The sequence below is a fragment of the Aptenodytes forsteri genome, unplaced genomic scaffold (genome assembly GCF_000699145.1).
Source record: "Aptenodytes forsteri isolate BGI_AS27 unplaced genomic scaffold, ASM69914v1 Scaffold227, whole genome shotgun sequence".
In the NCBI taxonomy this organism is placed as follows: Eukaryota; Metazoa; Chordata; class Aves; order Sphenisciformes; family Spheniscidae; genus Aptenodytes; species Aptenodytes forsteri.
The window spans coordinates 2,078,927-2,097,209 of NW_008795365.1; the positions used below are offsets into that span (position 1 = coordinate 2,078,927).

At 36.3% G+C, this 18,283-nt stretch overlaps 1 protein-coding gene across 1 annotated transcript in view; it reads left to right on the forward strand.

Annotated features, from left to right (window-relative positions):
• Nucleotides 1–18,283, forward strand: part of LRBA (LPS responsive beige-like anchor protein) — a 423,640-nt gene that overhangs the window by 352,815 nt on the left and 52,542 nt on the right. Inside the window, exon 47 of the mRNA XM_009280244.2 lies at nt 10,624–10,791. Within this exon, the coding sequence (XP_009278519.1) occupies nt 10,624–10,791 (168 nt within the window). The remainder of the gene's footprint in view (nt 1–10,623; nt 10,792–18,283) is intronic.

Genomic DNA, 18,283 nt, shown 5'->3' on the forward strand with positions numbered 1-18,283 from the left:
CCTGGTTTTTCGTTCCAAATACCACAAAAAGGTTTCTGTGCTATTTGGCATATGCCTGGCATAAAGAAAAAGAAGCGGCTTGTCCTCCAAACGAAAGGGTAGAACTGGAAATAACAGACTTCCCAGACTTTTGAAAAGCAGTGTTAAATTCCCTCGTGCTCTGCCGAGAGGTGAACTTCAGGCTTAGGTTATAGACATTGGACTAGGTATCTAAACCGCTTGCAGTAACCGCGCTGTTGGGTAGTGGTTGTGATGGTGAGGAGCTATGGGGACCTTCAGCTTTCCCGGGTACGATCAGTCCCTTACGGTTCTGAACAGCCCTGACTTTGAGGCAAGGACTTGATAGTATCCTTGTGCTTCTCTTACTCCGGGGAAGAAAGCTTGCGGGCCACAGGTATGGGATTTTATTTTTAAAAATTCATCTATTAGCGTTACCCTCCGTCAGACTAGGTAGTTTTATTAGAATGTTAGTTGATTAAAACCTTGTAATTTGGTTGTTGCTACTTGAAAACACTGTGTAGCATTGTGTTGTTTTCTGGGTTTTGTGGTTTTTTTAAACTTGTTCTTTTTCCGTACTGGGAAGTAATGTCACAGATAGTCGGTTGCTTGTTTGCCCTGTAAAGAGCAAGAGCTGTCTCTGGGAGTTCGGCCTCTGAATTAAATGATTATTTGCAAGATGGGAGTTAAATACACTTTTATTGCAGTATATTTTTTTTTTATTTCTAAGTGTTGGTGGTTTTTAGGCCATCTTCTGTGAAGAAAAAAATTATGTTGTTGATATAAGGGAAAATTCTAGGGTTTTTCTAGCATCTTATTTAGCTTAGAACTGGAAAAATTTAATTCATTAAAATGTTAATAACCGACCATATGCTTTTTCAGCATATAACCTCTAAATGTTAACAGTATTCATCTCCTACGGCCTTCCCACTAACACGGTTCATGGCAGAGTAATATAAAGGTTATGAAAAGTTTGCTCTCAACCGGCTACAGAATGTCTGTTGCACTTGGAGGTGTTTATGCCTTGATTTCCTGAGCATGCTCAATATACTCAATATATCACTTGTCTTTCTGTGTACAGCTGTCATAGTGGAAATGTGAAGCAGTTTAGGTGAAAGAAGGGAATAACATTTAGAAGAAATTAAACTATCTACGAGAAAGCATTATGAGCAAAACTAGTTGAAACTCAACATGCAATGCATGATGAAATTAGAATAAAAAAGAGAGATTTTGCGTTTTCTAAGGTTGGACACTTTAAGAAGTAATTTACAAATATAATCCATTTTCAGCTTGATTTCTTTCGAGCATTGAACCTGACTCCTAAGAGCTCTTTGTTCTGTTACAAATTCCAGCACTAGCCAAACTACTCCCAGGTAGCTGGAGGCAGCCCAGGGGATCCCCTGAGATAGGGCATCACAAACAGTCAAGACTGTGTGTCCTCCTTAATCAGGAGACAGTGGAAGTGCTTGTCCTAGGGTATTTGATAGAAGGTGAGCCACCCTGAGCACCAGTTCTTCTGGATCCAGACTTCCTGGTACCTTGCTTAGCAAATATGCCAGAACAAAAGAACCTGCTGTGTTTGGGGAAGTTTGCAAAGAGTGTTTCATTTTCCAAATGGTATCTTCCAGAAATCTGATTTTTTTTCTTAAATGCTGGATGTAGAAGCTGATAATGTCCTTGATGCACAAATTCTCCCTTTCTCTGTCATTGTTAAAGTCAAGTAATTATTCTCCTGTGTCATTCCAGTTAAATGCCAACTTTAAGGAGTCTGGTGTCCTTGCCAAACATACCTTGTATTGTCGTCCTAAGCAACCACCCAGGATGTCTTTATAAAAGATCAGGGCTTCGCTGTTCATAATCATCACAAGGAAGCAAATCCCGTGCTTATCTATGTGTGTTAGCCCCAGAGTGGGTTACACATTTGTGCCACATGATGGTATAGTGCTGTTTCCTATTTTTGTAACTGTTTGATTTATTCGGATGTGGTACCCTAATTGCCTTTGTAAATCTTGTGTTCTGTTCTCCAAAAGCTCTTGAATGCTTCCTATTCTGTGAATTAGCAGACAAGTCAAATGACAAGATTCAAATGACTTGTCTGCATGACTTGTGTCTAAACTGTGTTTTAAATTTTAAATTCCTTGACCTTTTGTCATACCACTTCCTAATCTTAAACAAATTTTTCTAGAATATTTTTTTCCCAGAACTGGCTTCAAAGACAAATTAGATTAGTCTCTACAACTCTTCTAAGATGTTTGCTTGTGCTGTTTGCAGTGATTTGAAGACCATGTGTTTGCAACCATTTCTGTCTCCTGTTACATGCATACTAATACTTGTTGATCATCACAGTTCTTGTGAATTGCATATACAACTGACACATCAAAGCACAGTATAAATGCTGCAAGCTGTTGAAACAGAGTGCAAAAATAAAGCAACAGTTGACTTTTAGGGCTTACAGAGTAAATCAGAAGGAAGAAATGTACGAGCAGTTTAGATGTAAAATACATTTTAAAAAATCACTAGTTTCTCCCAGTTTGAAGTGTATTGTGCTGTCATTAACCAGACAGTATGCGTAGGCTTAAACTTTAATTTGAGGATTAAATGGGATGGTAGTACCCAGCCTAATACTTAACATGAAAGCTGTTTCAAGTGTAGTTTTGTCTGTGTTCACATAAATGGGTTTTTTGCATTTTGATCATGCAAGTTCAGTTCATGTTTCAGACGTTTTCTAAAACTTCATGACCTTCACTGCATCCACTAAGTTTCACCATATATTACATTACAGTTATGCTAGCTATGTATTCATTTAGTAATAAGTAAGCTAAAACCCCACCACTGGGTAAGTGTACTCTAATCATAACGCTTTCCTGAATTTTAAGAGTTTGGCCTGTTTCTAGCTTCAGTGAAAAAACTTGTTCAACCTCAAAGGCGAGCAAATTGTACATGGTTTAAGGTTTTGTAGGGTGTGTTTTGCACCTCTCTCTTAATGGGAAAGAATCTGTAACATTAAAAGGTGAATCACTGTTTACTATGACAAATGCCCTTTCGGAAGTGTGTAGTACTCTGACCTTTCAGTTTGTCTTTGGCTAATACTTGACATTCGGAAGCAACTGTGATCGTGTTGACAAGGCTCAAGGAGATGCCATGCAGAAGTCCCTCGGCTAGAAGTATGCAAGTTAGCTGAAGCGTTAGAAGCAGTATACCTGCATTAACCTTCTGAGAGGAAGGGTATGTTAGCTTGGCAGGACGGGATGCTGACACAATTGCACAGCTTCACTGCCAGCTCAGTCAGCTCCATCAGTACACAACACTGCATTGTAAAATATGGTCATATCTTGTGGGATTTTGGTGTTTAGGTGGGTTTTTTTAATACAAAACTTCATTTAAACTAATTTGACTGAGCCAACTGTCAGCTGTGTGGTTAACAGCTTGTGCTTCCATGGGTAATAGGTTCCAGATCCAGGCTGTCAGTCTTCATGCAAACAAGTGCTGGAGGAACTGGGAGAGGAATTGCTGAATTTCAGGGAGGAGGGAGCTTCCTGCCTCCTTTTGGTGCTGTGTGTGAGGGTTTTTAAAAGGGATTTTCATTCACTGTCTTGGCCTCGGGATGCTGCTGACTCTTCTAGAGGAGAGAATCCTCTAACAACGTAGCAGACATTTTACATGTGGACAAAAAATGCAGGGGTGGGGTGGGGGGAGATAGAAATGGTGGAGAAATCAGCAACACCTCCTGGTGTTATAAATACTTGCTTTTAGTCATATTTGTAATAATAAATGGTTATGGTCTAACCAGTCGTGGTTAGATTTTCTGTGTGTCACTGGGGAAGGACAAATGCAAGCCACATACTTCAGTATTATCACAGTTGTGAATAATGACAGCCATTTGTGTGATTCCACAACTAATTAATTATGGCTTTTGTATATTATTTTTCATGTAGGGGAATTTAATAAAGACCTCCTGATCATTTTTTGTTCCTATCGCAATTCTTCTGTATCTTTTCTACCTCTGGCTGAGAAGAAATCAAACAATTAGGAAGGGACCATTCTTGGTATGCCTTTTGAAAAGCATCTGTTGGTTTATGGAGCCAGTTGGTTGAGACAGGTTTTGTCCGCTCTTTTTCAATGGGGAAGTTAGTGTTGTCACAACCATGACTGGTGGAATATGTGAACAAGTGAGGTAAGCCAACACGTGAATTTATAGTTCATTAACTGTTGAGTACCAGTGTGCATGCTCAAGGAAAAGGATATACCAATTACACGCACTGTGGGCAAATCGGCCCTTGTTCAGTGTGTGACATTGTAACTACACTGCTTTGGGACCTGCGTTGGCTTTATTTAACCTGTTTTCAGTTTCTCTACACTATAGTGTCATCTTTGGAAGTTTGCGTTTTTAAGTCTAGCTCTCCAAATGTTCTAACGGCCATATGCTTGTGTCTTCTTCTAACGCGTGACTTTGGAGCTCCTGCAAGCCACGATGCTTTACTTCTTCTAAGTTGTTCTACTATGAAGGCTGTGGAATTGCTCACAAGAGTAAACATAAACATCTGTGTAAATGTTTTCATTGTTGGCACCTAAGGTAGATGTCTAAACTTTGAAACTTAACAACAGAAATGCAACATTTGGTCTGTTTATCTATATACTGTTCATGGTAAATGGTAGCAATTTGGACTTAAAATATTGCTCTCAAATTTGCAGATTATCATGGATATACTAAGAAATATTTTTTTAAGGGTGATCAGTGCCCTTTATGGAAAGAGTAGCTAAGAACGCTCCACGGCAAGTTTTCCTATTCATCTAAATCTTTTATTCCTGGCACCTAATGATAGACATTTCAGTTGAGATTAAAGCCAAATTTCGAAGGAAATGTAGCTTTCATTTTATAAAATAAATAACAGCTGACTTGTCCATTTAAACTACAAAATAATGGTTGTAGACTGAATACAGAAACCACCAAAAGATGCAAAAGTGCTCGAGATTTTTAGCTAAACATCCTACTAATTCACTCTTACTTTGGTAATAATTACATACATTCAGATAGGAGTTTGAGTCATTAGATTGCAAAATATTTTCTTTGTTTACGTGCTGCTTATGCAGAATATACCTTGCCACAAAATTCTGTTTCATTCAGTTACACTATTACATAAACTTTTTCTTTTGTCATTACTTAGTACCTTACTGTTAAATACAGAGAAGTAGAAGGAGCAGAGGAAGGGAAGTTTATCTTCCAGAGATCTCCTATGTCTGAGCTTCTTTTCAGATTGTTGATATCCTTTGTTCTGTAAGATCAGTCGTCTCCAGTAAAGCATCTGAGTTAAATCTTTTTATTAAGATTATATTTTCCAGAGTTCTTTTTCTATTTTGTCCTGGTATTGGTAACCAAGTAGAGAAATAAAGTAAAATGCTAACTTTGGTTATAACAGTAATGAAGAATACATTGGCAGTGCACTTCTGGAACACACACACAAAAAAGGAAAAATCAGATAGTTCTTATAACGTAAGCTGTAAAGTAATTGCTCACTTTCTGAAGTATTTCATGTTTAAAACAAATTGCAAAATACAGTAAATAAAACTATATGCATTTGCTTGGAACTGTTATTTAGCAAGTTAGAAACCACCAATCATGTAAACAGTTTTGATGTCTGTTTCATCCTTTTGAAATTTGTATTACCTCATGCAGAACTCGGAGTTTTCTCCTTAGTATGGCTGCTGTCCTCTTCCTCCTCCTCCTCCTGATATCTTCAAGGCAGGCTTGAGTTCAATATCTTTCAAATAGCTTTTTATACTTTTTTTTTTCTCAGATGTCTACCCATGTGATCAAATAGTGTTGCCGGTGAAAGTGTGTTTGAATATACTTTTAAATACTAGTGGTTACTCAGAAACCTCAAAAGATAAAGCCAGCACTTCAAGAGTTAATATGTTATTAGGAGGACAGGAAATCTGGCAACTATTGCAGAAACTAGACCTAATGGTGCACACAAACAATTTGTCAGTCTTGGTAAATGTGAATAGCTTTCCGCAAAGTGGCTGCTTTTGCTTTGTTTGAACAGTTTAAACTTTTCCTTTTTGGACTTTAAATCTTAGAAGTGAAATGTGATCCACATATTGAATCAAAATAATTTAATTCAAAACATATTTTGATTGGAACAAGGTTGACATGGAAAGAAACTCTAGAATAAAAAAAAAAAGTTGAAAGGACTTTCTATCATATATTTAGCAGGAAAATTTGAAACAGTTCTAATTAGGCTGAAAAACCCAGCCTTCTTCATTGTAACTTACAAAGGTCATATATCAATGTTAAGGCAGCATTACCAACTTGTGTCTGAAAGCCTGCACATGCAAACATAATTCCAGTTGTTTGGTTTTGTTGGTCTTGGGGTTTTTTTTTAAATGTACGTGCACGCACATAATTCCAAGCCAGAATATGCACTTAGTTTAAAGGAGTTACCTGGTACTGCAGTTATGAGGGTGCTTTGTCGTGTTCAAGAAGAGTATTTTTTACATCAAAATTGTGTTTGTGCTAAAAATGTGTGAAATCCTAATCCATGCTTTTCTGTTCATACATAAATATTTTTCAAATGGAACGTAAAAAACCAGACTCAATTATTTTAAGTGTTTCAAAGGAATTCCTTACTTCAAAGAGGAATTAAAATATTTAGCCCATTAAAGGTAATAGGCAATTATTTGTACTTGAGATTTGTAATTTCTTACTTGCTGATGTAGTATATTCCTGGGGTTTCTGGTTTTTGTTTGGTTTTTTTTTTAATTGAGTGAATAGGAAAGATTATTCATGTATGAGTAGCAGTTTTGGTTTCTCATCAAAGTTTCTACTTTCATTTTAACTATATAAAACACATTTTGTATAGGTTGGACTTCTTTTCTGTCTTTCAAATAAGAGTTACATGCATGGTTTATGCTGTGCTTCAAGATTACTTTGCTTTAATCAGCATAGGAATAAGGCAAGCAAGTCTGTGGTCTATTTCTGAATAGCTTGATTATGAATAAATATCTATGTTGGTGAAAAGAAATACAGTTAATCTTTTCATCTAATTTCAGCATTGGAACATCCCAATCTCAAGCACAGTATATATTCATTTTTAATAGACATCATTTCGTATGCTATATGTCATTACATAATCTAAACCAGAAAGAAAAGTAGAGGGCAAAAGCCAATAGTAGTCCCTTTAAAGATGCAACTCTTGATTCCAAGGGTATAATATTGTTTGGGAAAATATATCATAATAAATGGTTAGAGTATTTATACTGGAAAAAGGAAAAATCTTTCCTAACGTGCTAGTTTTATGTTTTTGTCGTTCTGACCATGTTTTACCAAATCATTTGTATCAGTATTAGACTGATCTTAGTCTTCGGCTGCTAGCGGGAAATTATTCTCCATTCATTCCTTTCAGAAAACGGGGCAGGAAAAGATGCACATAAGATAATGCATTTCAGAGTCACTCATGAAGAAGTAGTTTTGATTGCACATATTTAGTGACATCAGATTGTGCATTTGAAAAATATTTATGAATAAACTAAAATTTCCTTGTAAGATCAAAGCTTCAATTTGTTGATGTGTCTGAAGTGTTTCTACCTTGGGAACGGAGAAATGAAAGTTACTAATAGGTGTTTGTGTTTGACATCTGTATACTGTACTTCTTAGCATATCTCAAGTGTTTTAGTCTCTGCCTAATAGATCTCATTAAAGAAACAGATATCAGCCCCAAGACAGTTTGTCAAAGTTAATATGAGTCCCTGTGGACAGAATTGACAATTTGTGTGTGGCTTCATGTGACGGTCTTTTCATGGTCTTGTTTGATCCTTTAACAATTGGGCATTAGTCACTGATTTATTTTACAATAACTCAGTAGGATTGAATATTACTGTATTATGCTGGACATTTTAGAGGATTTTCTTGTTTTGCACATTTTCCTCAGAGCACGCAGTAAATGATGTACTTGGTCTGCTGTGGGAGCGCTAACAATTGATTGGTTTGCTTTAAGAGCAGCATGGGAAGGACGTTAGTATCCCATCGCTGCATGCCGTATTTAACTTGAGCCTTAATGAGCACTGGCTGTCCTAGATGCTTAAGTAATCCTAAATGCTTAGCCATCTATACCCTTGGTTTAGTTTTGCAAGAGGTAAATGCTAACTGTAACATTTTTTTAAAAAAAGCCTTTTTAAAACTGGATAGTTATGCAAATTGGAACTTCTTCACTTCTCAGATTTTTTTTTTTAAGGAGTACCCATACTTAAATAATACGTACCTGTGTGGCTATAAAGTGCATCACACGTACTGGTAGATTGTTGTTTTCCTTTAAAGTCTACTTTATTTTTTAATCATTATACAGACTGTTAACTATTGTTCCTCCATTGATTGTGTCATAGCATAAGCACTTCCCTCCAACCAAGAGCTTAACTGTGAACCTGAAATGACAGGCAAGCTTATTTAGCCTTTGAATTTGTGTGCTATGTTTGGTCTGTCCTTCAGGGTCCTGGGTATTGATGCGGACTGTAGTCATTTTTCATTTAGCCCTTTTATTTCTGATTTGGCAAATAAGAAAGAAGATTTAAAATGGCCTAACGTGGAAAAAATTAAAAGAAAATTATCTACTTTTGAATCTATATAAATTACAAGTGTAAAATCATTTTAAACTTGAAAAAGAGAAGTAAATTCAGCATGGCTCCCAACCATTCCATGAAAAGGCAAAGAGTGTGTTTTAGTTTTGCTTTTTTAAGAAAAAGTCAGATTTATATATCTGTTAATCTGAGGAGTTTGCAGAGTGATATTCCTTTAGTTATTCATGTCCAAATGCTTTGTGAGGGTAATATGACCCATTAAAAATCTAGCTTTTGAAGAAAAGGAAAATATGAACAACCTCTGCACATACTAAATATATATATATACATTAAAAAAAAATCACAAGTTCTTAATGCTGTTTTTCCTGACATAGTTATTTTGATAACAGTAAGTATATTCTAGGGTTAATTTTTTTTTAGCAGGATAGCAAGAAAATTAATTCCTATCATTGTCATTTGCTGAGCCCTGTAGAATTTTATGGCTGCACATTGTAGTATTATGGACACTCATGAGACTCCTGACTGGTTTTATCTTATTAAACAATTTTGAAATCATTAATTTTTAATTGGCCCGCTTGTGTTTTTTTATAGTTTTAATTGCGTGTCTGTGTCTAAATGTTGGGGTTTTTTTAATTTAAAAAAAAAAAGAAAAAAGTAAGAAAGAAAAAATCCTGTCTAAGCAAGTATGTAGTAAGGTATTTCCATATGATCATCCAAAGAGATACTATACTGTGTGGTAATTCATTTTAAAAAATGCTTTCAGCAATTCAGTAGCTGGGAATCCTAATAAAAATAATAATAAAAAAAAGAATGATATGATGTTGAAGATATGTACAGGTCTTTTCTTGATTGAAAGTTCTAATTAAGTGAATCGAGGAAAATTAACTGAAATTAGCTGTCAGAAAGTCACATTTAAATGAGTGATGATCTGGTGTGGCAGTAAACATTTAAATGATATAAATTGCCATTTAAGTGTATGGTTTAATGTTTGTCATGCATTAATATGACATGAGACTGCAGTGACAATCAAGCAGCTTGCTCTAATTTGAACATATTTAGGGCTTTTGTGTGGAGTGCACCACACAAATTGAGACAATTGCTGTTTTTATGTGTCAATTTAAATGTTGTTTTCAGGCATCGGTTAATGAAACAAACCCATCATTTTTGTGTGCAAATTGCAGAGTGATTTCCTTGGTTTTCAGATTAATTTTAACTTCCTCTGCTCAAAATTAGGAATTTCCTTTACAAGGAAAATGCCATTTGTTTCATTAGATGAAGAGAATATCAGACTTTTTTACGTTGTTTCATTTGCTCATTCAAATAAGACGTATATTGACTCCTCTGTATGAAACAGAGAAAAATCCTGCTAGTGATTTAATCGAGATGAATTAACTCTTTAGATGACAGTGATTTTTAAGTTATCTTTTAATGTATTTGTGCTGTATCTAATACCATTATGGAGAGATTCATTATTGTTTGGATGCTTTTGTCTAGCGGATTGGGTTGTAGCTGGATAACATCTTCAGAAAAGTGGCTTATTCATTCAGCATAGTACTGTTTCTGTATAGATTTGTGTAAGAGAGATATACAAGAAATGCATAAAAGTAATAGCAAGTTGATATTCCAGCATGTTAAATAATTTGTATCCTAACATCCCTAGTTAGTTCAGTTTCCCCAAGTCTATCAATCTTCTCTCTGTCTGTCAGAATCAGATTATCATGCTGTTATTGTTCACTGTGCAGAAAAGCACAATTTCATCTTGAGAGTTCGTAAAAACATAGCCTGGCTGTCCATAAATGCATAAGTGCCTTCCACTTACTGCTTTTCTTCTTATTCCCACTATTATAGTTTAAAAAGCAAGGTCCTCTGGTCAGCAGCAAATAGGGCATGAGACTGGCATCTATCACAGGGCCCACCTTTTTTTTGGATAGGATGTCTAAAATACTGTTATCAATTCTGTATTTAGACTTGTTAAGATGATTTTGTACGCTATTAAAAAAATGCTTCTGTCTGTCAAACTCAAGTTTATATATTTTGTGTGTGGTTTTTTCACAGGCATTAGAAAGTGAGTTTGTTTCCTGCCAGCTTCACCAGTGGATTGATCTGATTTTTGGCTACAAACAGCAAGGGCCAGAGGCTGTTAGGTCCCTGAATGTATTCTACTATTTGACTTATGAAGGAGCTGTTAATTTAAGCTCAATAACGGATTCCGTATTGAGAGAGGTAAGTTTGTACTTTAAATATAGGAAAGGAAAATCGTTGTTAACCACTGCAGTGTTGAAAGTGTAAGGACTCCACATTGTTCAAGGCTACCGGCGAATGTTCAAATCTTTGCATTCTCTTGTGGTTTGGCTCCAGGCCAGTCAAATGCAAGGTGCCTGAACCAGTCATCACAGCATGCAAAATTAAGGGAACAAGCGTGCAAGTTGTTCTTAAACTTCGTGCACCTGGATTCAGCACAAACTGGATGCCAATATAAAAACAAATGTTCAAGGATTGCTTCAGTTGCTGAGGGCAATCATTTTGTTCACTAATACTGGATCTTAATGGCAGAAGACAGTGAGCAACCTTGATTTGGCTTGCACTTTTGAATTTACTTCTACAGTTTCAACAGTTCTCTTTTAATGCAATCCTGCGTATGTAGTACACATCAAACACCATAGTTTTGTAACTTCCGTTATTTGTATTTGGCTTGCTAGCAAATTAATAATAACTTGTCCTGTATTTTTCATATGCAAAAGTAAATATTTAAACATTGGAAAGATCAGTAGTCTCACTCAGACTCAGCACCATTCAGAAAAATCTATTTGCTAAAGTATCCCTGAGGATATTGTGGACTTAAAGACTCCTCCCTCCTCTATCTAAACAGCTGTTGGAAAAAAAAAAAAGGGCAGGGTAGGGTGGGTGATTAAAACAGATTTTTGATCGGGTTTACGTCCTCTGTTCAGACAATACATTGGTATCAAATATAGCTTCAAGTATATTAATTACAGAATAAATGTAACTGGTATTTTGTTATAAAATATTCTGAGTCCCTGAGAACAAAGTAATGTGAATGCTATCAACAGTTTTATTTAAAAGGGTGGCTAGATGTATATCAACAGGGAATATATGCATGAACTGAATGAAAACAAGAATGAAGACCTTTCTGCTTACAAATACTAGCTTTGAAGTTCACTGTAGAATTCTAGGCTAATCCTAATGGAAGTTTTTGTTATTTATTGCTTATTGAAAGAAGGTCTGAGAAGTAAACAATTATTATTTTAAAGAATACTGTTTTCTCTGTACGTACTGGCCATCTGACTGTTTGGGGCACCTTGACAGCCTCTGTAGAGAAAGCCGCACCATAGCAACACTGTGGGTTGTAGCTGGCTTGTGGGTGCAGTGGAAAGGCTTGGGGGGGTATGCAGGGCATGTAGGGGTACGCAAGGACTGGCTTAAGTACCAAAAGTGATGGCTGGATGTCATAATTATGTGGGTTGCTGTCAGTCTGCAGACCGCATCTTGGTCCACTTTGAGCTAAAATATAGATGTTGCACATAAATACATTTAATTGAGCTAAGGAAAAAGATACTGGAACACTTGGCTTTTAAGAAAATATGTCATCACCTGGGTTTGAAACAGTAATTGACTCAAGGGTACTAGATGTTCACCCTGTCATGTTTTCATTTCATTGATAATGTTTGTCCACTGTACACTGACAAGGAAATATTCTTACCTTGTAAGAGTATTTATTAGACTCTTGAAGTGCCAGGTTTAAGTGTGAGCTGAAAAATAGACTGGGCGTTGTGTGTAATTTGTTCTTAATTTTGGTATTAAATGAACCGTCATTGAACTATCATTTATGAAACTAATAATTGAAGTAATACTAATCAAAATAGCGGTCTGCCACACACCATTTTTATGTAGTTTTTAATTTTTGTAAAACAGTTCTATTAGTTTAACTGTGATCTGTTCTACTTGTGTCGTAGCCTGAAAAAAAGTAATTTAAGACCAGGGAAGTTACAAATCTGTCTGGAAGTGTGGATCATCTCAGTTAGGGAGGCATTCACTTTGTACTTCTATAAATATATTAATATAGTTTGTTACCAAATCTTTTGAATTTGTCATGTTTTTATTGTACTTTACTACAATGTTTCTTATTTTGGAGTTGTTCTATGCTGCCTGAACTGAGTGGCGTATAAAATGAAAACAAGCGAGGGAGAATAGCAGTGTTGTTGAGTTCATAATAATGGAGTAGCTTAGCAGCAGCAGAATTTTGAAACACGACTGGTGCTGTCAAAAATACATGCTGATGAATGCAGGCAGCAGAATGGATGGTATCTTGTAGCACTTTCGTTCTGAGTTACTTGAAGATTGGTCCAATGGAATATTTTTATTTAGTATTTTTAAGCAGGTCAGTAAAACAGTAGAAAGATTCCTGTTTAGTTAGGTGTCCCTTGCTATTTACACGTATTTTGTAAAGCATATCTTTTTATTATGTAAATGGGTTTATGTGATTTGAAATGGTACATGTGATCAGCTCTGATATGATATTGACAGTGCAGAGATTTAATGACTCATCACCAATGGTGAGTTATTCCATTTTTACTTATTAGTAAAGATGAAAGTAATAAAAAATCTGTTTGTGTGTATATCTATGTGCATAATCATTCTATATCTATGTGCTAAATGAATTTATCATGCACCTTTGACAGCCTCACCTTCTTCCTGCTTACTAATCCATCTCCCTGAGGACCCGTGCTAACGTTCTGTACTGCCGCGCAGCTTCAATCAGCATTTATTTTTCTCCTTCAGTCAGCTTGCCAGAAAATATTTCTTGTTTTCTCCACCAAATTCCTGGTTAGAGGCCAAATGACTTTCTGATCTGGACAATTAACAGCATTTTTAGGCAGGCACGACACCTCAGATTTAGTATCTGTTTATTAGGCAACTGTTAAACCGGAAATTTTATTCTGGATTTCTTGGTTTCAAGAAGGATGCTTTTGGCTTTCTCCTCTCGATAAAGTTCAAGGTTTGGGTCTTTAAATCTTGACAGTTGTAGCAGAAAATATATTTTTATTTGCAAACCTAAAACAAGGAGAAGTTTCATTATACTCTGAGAGTTGCAAGTTACTCAGGCTTTTAGGTATCATATGGAAATAATAGCATGTGCTTAAACTATGGCAGTTTCTCCACGTAGATAGTCTATGCTAAGCCTGGACCACATCAGTAATGAGAAGCCTGTGATGCATGTGTTTCTGAAGTATCTTCACAGATAAATGTATGGATATTGGTGACTTAACTCGTCAGGAGAGGCCACACACAGAATAATAGTGGAAGGAACTGAGGAGTGGAGGAGTTTAGGTTAATGCAGAATTTCCTTAGGTCTCCTAAATGGCTCCAACTGGCACCTTTATTTTTATAGGCAGTCAGGTTATATATATTACAAGAAGGAAGCACTCGTCTAGGAAGGAAAACTACTTGATTAAAACCATATTCCACCTTTCTTTTTTTTAAACTGAAAATGTAGAACTTTTACATCCTCTCATACTGCTGTGAACAATTTTTTTCTGCCATTCTTTCTGCCTATGGGAATAAAGGAAGTAAAGTATTTTGAAAGGATCTGACTGCTATAATAGAAAATTTTAAACTAAAATGCAAACCATGGGCCACATGCTACCTTTTGGCAGATAAACCCTGGGGAGTGCAAAGCTTGCATAATTCAAAGGCGAATCTCAGGGGGAGGGGAGTAGATCAAGAGAGAAGGGTTTGAGTCGCAGCCGGTGGGGGAAGGGAACTGCAACCAGGAGAAGCAAGGCAAGAGATCCGTTGTGTCTGCTGGCATAGCTGTGCACTACCCCTCCCTGCAGAGGCCGTTCCTTCATCCTCTTCTTTTCTCCTTGAGCCATTTTAGCAGCATTGTCATTGACTCTGATCCTTGTACTTGTGTATCTTGCTGAAGGAGGTTACAACTGCAGAGGCAAGTTGCTGTTCAGTTGACAAGCAGTAAATACCACATCTCTTTCTGGTGGAAAATACGGTATTTGCCAGCAGAGGTATGCTATATGACTACCTTCTCTTGACTCATTCTTGAACACCACGTTTTGGTCTGTGGAACTCCCAATCACAAAATCTGCTGTGGAAGGGCTTTTTTGTTGCCTGTATGGAAGAGGCAAGGAGTCACAGTAGCACAGATAAATGTCATCCAACCGTTCTGGAGAGAATTCACAGCACCTTCTTATCGCAAATTCTGCTCTCTTTTTGCAATAGCTGTCCAAGAATGGGGAAAAAAAAAGTAGTAGAATTAGATCTAAGCCATTCAGACAAGCAACTGATTAAGAGGTGAAGCACAATCCATAGAAAATAATTTGTATCTTGGACTGATTTGTGGGTATTCCATTAGTGTCTTGGTCAGAAGAATAGAAATTCCTCTTGTCTCTGGCATAGTGTAGCAAAGGATGATCCTGAATCTGGGCTGCACTTGGAGTTCCTAATTAAAAGTCCATTTCTCCACTGATACCCCTATGTAGCTAGCATAAACACTGGATAAGCGTAAAGAAAAGAGATGAAGTTAATAGTGGGAAGGCAAAATACTACTTGGAGAATACGTCATTGATTTACTACAGGAACCCCGGAACCTCAGGAAGCATACTTTTGTACCATGCTTATCAAAAAGCACCTAACCATATTCTTTAAATAATTTTTAAAATATCATCTGATATGATCTTTGGAGGCAGCAATTAAGGAAGACTGGTGATTTTTAAATTAGCAATGATAGTTCGAAAAAGATGAGAATAAGTCCCATCCAATTAATACCCCACATACTTTCTTTAAGTGATTTGCTTTTAGCCTTCGATGATTCAGTTGTTTCATATTTCTTCCTTTGAAGAGAAGGTGCCTTTTTTTACATGAAGGTAGTCTGTTTAACATTAGGAAGTACAGCTTTCTCCATTCTATCGGCACCTTTCTTTCTACTGTAGATACTTTATTTCCATATGAAATGAGGAGTTTCAAAAATTGTGAAGAATCAGCTTGGACATAGCATTTGGTATGTTATTTGAATGTGCCACTTCTGATTATATAAGAAGAGGAAAAAATTCTTTTATTTTCAGTTTTAAGGCATATGGGATAAATTATTTTATGGATAATAGCTTTTAAATGTTGCCCGAGAATAATATCTTTGGGTAAGTTTTATGCATCTTAGACCTATCTCTTACAAGTCTAATTTTATTTTTAAATATTTACAGTTTGAGAGACTTCTGTGCTTTCCAAAAGAAGTTACAAGGATGTTTAGTTTACATGACCCCAGTTTCATGACAGCAGTAGCAGATCTGATATCTTATCCCAGAGAAAGCATTTTTGGCCTCTCTTTTAGCTGTGTTCATGGTGGGAGTTAATAGCGTATTTCAGCTCTAACTCAGCTGGAGAACTCTGACAACAGTGAATCTTTCACAAAGTATAAACACAATTTGTATTTATAGCATAGTTAACATTTACTAAATAGTTGGGAAAACGATCAGTCTGATTTTAGCAGGTTGGGCAACAGTTTGTTGTGGCTGCAATGAGTTTTAAAAAGTAGGATAAAGTGATTCTAAAATGCTGTCACAGAGCAGTAAATTTATATGTGCTGAATTCAGTAAGTAACAAATTCATGCAGGCAAAATTCAAAGTACTGTAGAAACAATCTTTGAGTCATTTCTGGCCAGAAGTGTGTTGCACAAATGGCATGCTTGATGTACAGCACAGGAACAGCGTGAAAAGCCAAATAAATGTTAAGAATTGGTCTAGTTTTAACTGCAAATCTATATTAAAATGCCATTATATGGAACCAGAATTAAGAAGAATATATTTAAAGGAAGCATACTGATTTCATGGCTAAGGAGAGGTGGACTTGTCAACTGCAAACAAACCCGCGCCCAGGTCTTGTCCTGTGAAGGTATGCAGAGCAGGATTGCGTAATGAAGACAGGGCCTCCGATGCTGTTGTGGGTGGGCAGGTGCCACTACTGCATGAAATCAGCTTGTCTGGGCAAAGGGACTCTCCCACGAAAAGGTGAAGTATTTTCTTCTGGTAAAAGGAGCATTAAAATAACAGGAGCACCATTCCTGGCACCAGTTTGTATCATTTACCTATTAATTCTCACATCTCAACTCACACTGTGACCTATCTGTGGTGTTGGAGTAAACAGGCAAAATGAGCGTAAGCAAGTGTTTACTGTGATATCTGGGAGGTGTGGCACTTCTTTGATTCCATTCAGCCCAGAGTTTGACATGATGAATGGGGGTTTATTTCCCTTTGTCTTAACTTAGGTATTTACTACAGCGCTTAGAAACAGACACAAAAGTATTCAGCTAGGTTTCGATCCAGAAAAATATTTGACCTGGATGTTCTCTTTTGTCCTTCATTACAGAATAGATTCTAATTTTATCTGGTGCTTCTGCTTCTCTATTCAGCAGGAAAAAAGAGTGATATTTTAGAGTTAATTAAAGCAGGACTGAGATGCCTGATGTATAAGGATTAGAAAAGTAAGAATCAAACAACTGCTTTGGCTGGAAGTAGTAGAGCTTTTTGGAAGGAGGTTACTCATGTAAATTAGTTCTTCAGCTCCAAGTGCTTTTTTTATCAGCCCCTGATTGAAATTCAAAGGATAGAAATTTTCAGCGCAGTCAGTTCCCTCACCTCTTCTTGCTTGACCTGTCTTGTGGATCTATCAGAGCCAGAGAGGCCTTGAGACCCCCTGGGCTCTTTACATTTTCATTTGTGCCTGGCTGGTCAGTCTCAGATAGCTGACATATTTGTTGGCCAGCATTAAATAAGAAAGAGTAATCTAAAGGTAAACAAGGGATGGAAAAAAGTGATGTTCATAATCCTTCAAAAATAACTTTTTTGAATAGAAAGTGTTTCCATTTTTTTAACTTTTTTTTTTCTCTTCTGTATGTGGAAAGGATGAGGTATACTAGTTAGTTATCATACACTAAGTCATTTAGCCTTGAATCAAACATGGAAGTGAACAGGCTACAAAAATTTCATTCTTTCATTATCGAAGCATGCTTCGATTATTTGCAGGCTCTTTATGCAGTCCAAACAATATCTGTATTGACTTTCACAGTAATTGGGAAACTAAAAATTTTTGTTTGGAGTGTTTTCATTGTGTTTACTCATTGCAGCCTAGGGTGTCTAGCTCATCAATGTTCCCACTGTGTCTGCAGATGTGGTGTGGTATTTACTCACCAAACTGTATTATATTAGTTATTAGTTATATTTGAACAATAGCTGCTTCTTGAGTGAGAAAGCTTGCCGTCATGCTGAAGGTGCTTTTCCTCAAGCAGTGACCAAAAATCAAGTCTCAGTTAAATGTTACATTTTATTAAATGATAACAAAAAGTTCATTCATTGAAGTAGAAGACTCTGAGATAATATTGTACCTGTACTTTGAGAAGAGCAAGTTTGATCTTGCAGGTAGTAGTTATGACTTAGTTTAAATAAATGTATTTCTTAGCTTAGCAAAATGAGTTATTTGTTTCTTTTTCACAATTGTTACAGATTCTGAAAGGTGATCACACAAGACAGTTTAAAGACCATTAAATGTTGGATTTTTACATCAGTGTATTAGCCTCCTTCAGATTGACATGTTTTATTTTAATGAAGCTTTTTATTTACTAAATAGAAATAGCATCAATGTTGAAGAAATTCCATGGAATGCTAACAGATTGGAACAGATTGCTTTTTTGCA